This window comes from Limulus polyphemus, unplaced genomic scaffold (assembly GCF_000517525.1).
Source record: "Limulus polyphemus unplaced genomic scaffold, Limulus_polyphemus-2.1.2 Scaffold4855, whole genome shotgun sequence".
NCBI lineage: Eukaryota > Metazoa > Arthropoda > Merostomata > Xiphosura > Limulidae > Limulus > Limulus polyphemus.
The window spans coordinates 69,210-76,937 of NW_013670465.1; the positions used below are offsets into that span (position 1 = coordinate 69,210).

The window sequence follows — 7,728 nt, forward strand, 5'->3', positions numbered from 1 at the left end:
CACCATACCACGTGACAAACAGAAATCAATGTTTATCAGTGTTTTTTAATATTTACTTTAAAATTAAGAAATTGAGTAATGTATAGTACTAAACTTTGAATTATAATCTATAGTTTGATACCAAAATTATTGATATAAATTCATAAAATAGTAGTTCAATAAAATTTTGAATGGGAATCAACAAACGAGATGACATGGCCTTTCACCCATGACCCATCTCGAAATGGCTAATGAATTACTGTATTAGCTGCTAAATTAAGAAAATTAACTTAAAATAATGAATGTGTACAATTTTTACATCTATTCAAATGGTATTTAGTTAAAATGAAATTAGGAAATCCAAAAGAGCTTAGAGAAACAGGTGGTTGGTAAATTTAAAATTAACAGCAAGTATTTTTTAAGTATGTTAAAGATAAGCAAAATGTTTAAATTGGGCCCATTAAATGATGCTGATAGCAAAGTTTATGTCCAAGACTACGATATGGCTGGTTCTTCTCTTCTGCTTTTACAAGAAAAGATATTAGCAATATTTCCAACTCTGAGCTTTATATAGGAAATATTGGGATTTACCTGAATTAAGTAGATATTAATCCCTTGGTAGTGTTTAGAAAGAATGAGAAATTAAAAGTAAATAAAGATCTCATCTACAAGCCTCTCTCATTCATTTTTGATAGGTCAATAGACAATGTGCCTGATGATTGGAAAGTTGCTAATGTTATTCCTATTTTTAAAAGGGGTGATAAGAGTTGCTCTGGAAATTTTAGGCCAGTTAATCTTTCTTCTGTAGTGGAAAAAATTGTAGAGTCTGATAAAACCAACTTTACAAGATAATTTTGTAAACTATGATATCACAAATTAAAGTCAAAACAGATTCATCAAAATAAAATATTGTCTTGCTAATATGTTATATTTTTTAGGATGTTACTCATGTTCTTGGACAATGGAAAGGATGTGGACTTCGTATAATTAGATTTTAAAAAAAGCTTTATATATAAAGGTGTCACACACACACACACATGGTTAAATAAGAAAATCACATCAGTATTGTTTGTTTGTTATGAATTTCGCGCAAAGCTACACGAGGGCTATCTGCGCTAGCCGTCCCTAATTTAGCAGTGTAAGACTAGAGGGAAGGCAGCTAGATATCACCACTCACCTCCAACTCTTGGGCTACTCTTTTACCAATGAATAGTGGGATTGATCGTCACATTATAACGCCCCCACGGCTGAAAAGGCGAGCATGTTTGTGTGACGGAGATTCAAACCCGCAACTCTCAGATTGCAAGTTGAGCGGCCTAACCACCTGGCCATGCCAGGCCTCACTTGAGTAGGGTTGTGAAAAAATTAGTTAATTTGATTTTAGGGTGGCTGGATGAGAGAAAGCAAAAGGTTGGTATTTGAGTCCAGCCAAATTATGCTTATTGGTAGTGTAGTACTTATCTTAGAAGTCAGAGCTGGAGCCATTGCTTTTTCTGATTTACATTAAATTAGCAAAATTTGCTGATGACATTAATCTCTTGAGTATTTCTAGTTGTATTGAGGATGTTGAAGTAATACAGAATAACTTGGATCAATTCATAAGTGGAATAAATATTTGGCAAACAACGTTTAATTATAGTATGTGCAAGGTAATACATTTGAGGTATGATATGTATCACTTATCTAATATAGGTAGGAAGCACTCAATAGTAAGACTGAAATAAAGGATCCTGGTATTGTGATATACAAGTCTTCTAAGCAGTGCTCTGTTACTAGTAGTAAAACTAATAGAATTATAAACATACTGATTAAAAATCAAAAGAAAAAGTTATCTCTATATATACTTAGACTCCGTGTTCAATTCTATGTATAGGTTTGATCTCCTTAGGTCATTAGCTTACTGGAAAGAGTTCAGAGGTGGACTACTAGAGTGATTTAAGATATGGAAAGATTACCTTACAGGAATAGGTTTAGGTCTCTTTCTAATTTATTTTCTTTTAAGAAGGGTAAGATGTGATCTTATTGAAGTTTACAAGATTATCTGGAAGATCAATAAGATGAAGGCCTCTGATTTCGTTGTGCCATTTTCGGATAAAGGATGAGAAAACACAAGCTTAATATCTGAAAAAGACAGGCTCAGATCCAGCTAAGACATTTATTTTTCTCACAAGGTGATTCACTTATGGAACGAGTTGCCATCAGCAGTAGTGCAAACATACATTTTACAGAAGTTTAAGAATGGAATCAATAATTTTCTGAAAACAAAAAATGGAAGGGTTTATATCTTACTTCTCTCTAAGTTGGGTATTCAAGGACAATAATAAAGGAGATTTGTATATATTTATTATGATTGATTTAAACAATAGGTTTGGATTGAAAAATAAGCAGTCACAAACCATATCTGTCACTTCAATTTTTATTTGCCATGATAGCTGTAACCTGAAACTAAATAAAGAACATAAGTAGCTATGCACTTGTACAAACAAACTACTTGTATTCTGGATTGCAATAGAGAGTTAACTTTTGGGGATTTTACATCAGTAAAAAAAAACAAAAAAATCATAACAAACAGTTAACTTGTACATGTATTTGAAAATAAAATCAATCAAAACAGGATAAGAATGCATCTCAAACAGTATTATACAATGCACTGAAGTATGATTATCCAATCATATTTGCCTAAAATCATTCATCTTTAACAATGCAATAAATATTATAAAAACAAGAATTTATAAAATAGTTTAACATTCATTTTATGTTTGGGTTTAGTTAAAATTCATGCTATTGATATAAATTTATTTTTGTCACTTAAATGATCTGGCATTTGAACTTTAAATCTGCCATAATGTATGAAGTTTTTGACTTAACTGAAGAAAATGCATAACCACATGCAAACAGAAAATGTACCACTGATACTGTGTAAGTTTTTCACCTATAAATCTACTAAAACAGCTTCATTCAACAATTGTGCAAAATTTAAGAATTATGCCCAATCTGTTGTTTATTAACCTTACATCACAAAAGTTTCAAGCTTGAATTCCAATTTATAATTAAGTTTGTTATATATATACACACACACACTCACATACATATTACATTCAAAAGAACATAAACACCTTGACAACTGACTTTCTTATGGTAACAACAATCTGGTGGAAGAACTGTAAACGAGTATAGATCAGTTTTTACTCAAGCCATAGGACAGTTCAACTCATCTAAGGCCAACTAAAAAAAATTTATTTTTGTCCATGTTCACCCCTACTTTGGTATCTTTGCTTCATTTTTTTCTACTAGATGATCAGCAGCCAAAGTTCATTGTTTAGTATTCCTTCTGCCATTTAATTAATCATTATTTAGAATAAAAATGTTCGCAGATTGGAGTAAACAGCCTTCTTGTCCAGTAGTTTTATGCACAATATCAGGCTAAGTAATAAAAGGTAAGATTAAAAAATAAATGTCTCCCACCCACCCTGATTTTTCTAAATCTTTGGATGAAAACCAGTCACATCTTTTTTATTTGTTTGAATACAATCCCATTCTAAGTGTTTTCTTAAGCAGTGTACATGGATTACTAAGTGTGCAAAATGAGTAAAAGAAAATAATGACCTTTCTATCCATATTGACAGAAATCATCTGATTATTTCTTTGCTACAAGAAATTGTGGACTTTTGTTTTTGCATTGGAACAGCCTTTCACAACTAAGGCTAACTGTCCCAATCAACTTGCCTTATCTTATTGTTATTACTTTTCAACAATCCAACATCAAGTTTGATTTTGTGTCTGTTGTTTAGTATTTAATCTTTTAATCAGTCATCAATATTTTCCATGAAGTGACACTTGCACTGAAGTGTCAAAAATTATCACTGAAAACTGACTGGAAGACTGCACAATTAATATTTTTCAAGTACCTTAACCAATTTTTTATATTTCATTTTTGTCTAATTTTTTTAGTTCAGAAAAAAAACCTTCCTCCCAAACATAATTACTGTTTACACTTCAGATTAATCTCTAACTAACTCAGGAGTATGTCTGATGTTTTGTCAGTTGCTTGTTGGTAAAGCAAAGTTTGGTGATAAACTTGTAAGACAGCATCATGTATTCGTAATTATCAATGCTCAACTCATATGCAAAGTGAAGCAGAAATAGTTTCTTCATATATCACATACATATCAAAACATTTAGATGTTCACTAAAAATGGTTGACAATGATCAGATGAGTAAATTCCCCAACTGATGAAGCATGGCACCTGTCACATCATATTTGTATCAGTACTAGGATAACTTAAGTGTTTGGTATACAGTAAATTCATGTGTGTTCAAGGTAAAAAAGCTATTGAATAAAGAACTTGGGAACTTATTAAATAATTTGTGATGTTACAAGATCTAAGTTACTGAAAAACTTACCTAACATACAAGGATCTTTTAATTATACTCTAACTATATGGGATACAAAGAAACCGTGAATAAATATTGGAAGATTTTCAGTTGTAGTAATTCAACCTTGTTTAAGTTTAATAGAAGTTAGAAATATAATTGAGATTCACTATATACACAAGTCACTTCATTTGTTTTATTTGGTAACTTGCACTACAGTATGGAAGATACAGGAAACAGATTACTTCATGCACGGCCAATAACTTCTAATGTTGAATGAGACAGAGAAAAAAAGGTCTATTTCTCAAAATTAACTCTATAGAAGTGTGGCAGTTACTTCAGCACTTGAAATCACACTATTTATAATCTAACTAGACCCTCACCCACACTGTCAATGTCATTTCAATGTCAATAATAAGCTAATGTAATATAATAAAGGTTTACTGTAGCAGTGCTAGGCATAATTTTTTACTTTATTTATGCTATAATTTATAAATACAATAAAAATTATTAATCCTCCTGTCTTTATTTTATTGCTACTATTATTAGTACTAATGCTATTCACAGTAATAATAAGCGAGTTTGAGTGCACTTATTAGTGCTTGTTGCCCACCTCTCCACAAATAACAATTTAAAGTTTATCACTATTTATACTTATTTCTTTTCTTTAACAATTAGATGCTTTATCATATTTGTTCTTAAAAGCATTCACCGATATTGCCTCCAGAATATCTCTATCATGATTGAATATTTCATTCCATTTGCTTAAAACTCTTTGTGTATAGAAATTTCTTCTTATTTCCTTATTACATTGTTTTTTTGTATACTTTTGCTGGGTCCCTTTGATTTATTATAAATAATTTTTCAGCACTTATATTTTCAAATCCATTGATAATCTTAAAGGTCTCTATTATGTCTTCTTTATGCCTCCTTCCCTCCAGTGTAGTTAGATTTAATCTCTTCAGTCTCTCTTCATATGGTTTATCCTTTAGCTCAGGAACCAGTTTTGTAGCTCTTTGCACTCTTTCCAAGACATCAATATCTTTTTTTAGGTATAGTGACTAAGCTTGTACAGTATATTCCAAATGTGGTCTTACATAAGTCTTATATAATATTAAAAATGTCTCAGCATCCAGAAACTCAAAGGAAGATCTTATGATTCCAAGAATTTGGTTGGCCTTCCTAGTAACTTCTGAAATATGGCACTGAACTTTCAAGTCCAAAGAATGTAATATCCCTAAATCTTTTTCAGTATCTGTAACAGTTAGCTTAACCTCATTCATGAAATAATCTTGCTTGGTATTATTTATTCCCAAATGCATAACCTTACACTTTTCAATAATAAAATCGAACATCCACTCCTTTGACCAATTAGTTAATATCTTGAGATCGGACCTTAATTTTTCAACCTGGTTTTTAGTTCTTACTGAATTACATATTTTAGAATCATCAGCAAAAATTTTACATGATGATTTGATATTCTTACATAAATCATTAATGAATATAGCAAACAAGATCGGTCTGAACCACGAAGAACACCACTAATAACCTTCTTCTACCCAGACTTTTCTCCATTGACCGAGACATATTGAAATCTATTACTGAGATATGCTTCAATCCAATTATGGATATTCCTATAATACCATAAGTAGTAATCTTCTATGAAGGATAGAATCGAATGCTTTACTAAATTGAAAAAATATAACATCAAATGGTGCACTCTCATCATACAGCAATGTCGAATCTTCCAAGGTCTCAATTAAATTAGTAAAACATGATCTTCCCAGTACAAAACCATGTAGTGAGTCTGAAATTATATTTAACCTTTCAAGTTGATCAATTATCCTTTTTCTAATAACTTTGTCCAATAATTTAACCACATGTGAAGTGAGAGAAATTGGTCTACAATTTGATGCAAGTTTATTGTCTCTCTTCTTATGAATTGCAGTCACAATAGCAGATCACCAGTCATATGTTTTGCTGACTGTATAGAGTTGTTAAAAATTACTGTTAAGGGATTTGCTAGTTGATCTGCTGCCAATTTTAGTATCTTTGGATGGATATTATCAGGTCTCATGGCTTTGAATTCATTTATCTGCTTCATCAACTGAAACACCTCACCTTCATTTACGACCAAATCTAAAAATGAAAATTGCTAGTCCATTTCCGAACCAAAGAGCCGAGTTTGTGCAAACAATCACTAATCTTCAGAGCATATAATGCTTGGGGACAGCTTGATTGGGTAATGAAGAAGAATTTTAATATAATTATAAGTTTACCATAACAGGAAATGTACAACATTTCGACAAGGTTTTGTCACCATCAGGTACCAGATGTATATTATAACTAATGCCATATATTCAGAAAAAGGTTATTTTAAACATAACTATAATACACAAAAAAAATGTTTATTAAACTCACGATCTCCTTCTTCGTCTACTTCAAAATCTTCCCCACCACCGTCCAAGTCTAACACGTCCGCCATCTTTTTTCTTGTTAACACCAATAAACTGGTATAATACCTTTCCACATTGTGACGTATAATTCAATTATAACAATAATTAACGTTCAATAAATAATATTTTTTGTATTTAGCGGGTATCAAGTTTTCCAATTAAGGTTTAATTTACACAATAAGAATAAGTAAACCATTTATTTGTATCTTCTCATTACTCTAATTTCTAAATACGAATTTGATAAAATTTAGTATTGTTACGTCTCCGTTTGTTAATTAACTTTCTGTAACTTCGTTCCGACGAAATTTTAGCGACACAAGTCCTTACTTAATAAAACTGGTTTATTCTTTACGAATATAACTTTACGATACACTTAATTTCAATATTCGTGCTAAAACAAACACTATAACGAACGAACGTTAACTTCAACAATACCCTGTGACTGCAGTTCAATTACTCACTATCTACACACACATTATTGCGTCACGTTGTCACCCTCTTATATATACCAGCCTACCCTATCTAGTAAATACTAGAGCATTCGCCAAGGTACGGGATAGTTCTAGAAACTAGAGGGCGTGAGAATAGTCACGTGATCTCGATGACGCAACAATATTATGTAGAATAGATATGGCATCTTCTATAATTCTTCTTCAATGTGAAATAAATATTATCTAATTCTTATACATAGAAAAATATTTCATAATAAGTTATGATCGTACAAAAAGTGTTAAATATTTTATTAAAATTTAAGTATTTAGTTAGCTATACTTGTTACTGAATTGATATTTAGTTTTGGTCTGTGCAGATAGATTTATTTAATCGGAATTTAATATAGGTTTCCATGAAATTTGTCGAGTTTCCTTAGTAATAAATTATAGCAGATAAAGTATTCTAGCTATAGCTTGTATAAACAAGA

The 7,728-nt window shown here is 31.0% G+C and overlaps 1 protein-coding gene across 1 annotated transcript in view; it reads right to left on the reverse strand.

Moving 5' to 3' along the window:
* The window catches only part of LOC106471784 (RNA-binding protein 8A-like), a 34,430-nt gene extending 27,550 nt beyond the window's left edge, over positions 1–6,880 (reverse strand). Inside the window, exon 1 of the mRNA XM_013932407.2 lies at positions 6,775–6,880. Within this exon, the coding sequence (XP_013787861.1) occupies positions 6,775–6,838 (64 nt within the window). The 5' untranslated portion in view covers positions 6,839–6,880. The remainder of the gene's footprint in view (positions 1–6,774) is intronic.
* Between the last annotated feature and the right edge of the window lie 848 nt (positions 6,881–7,728).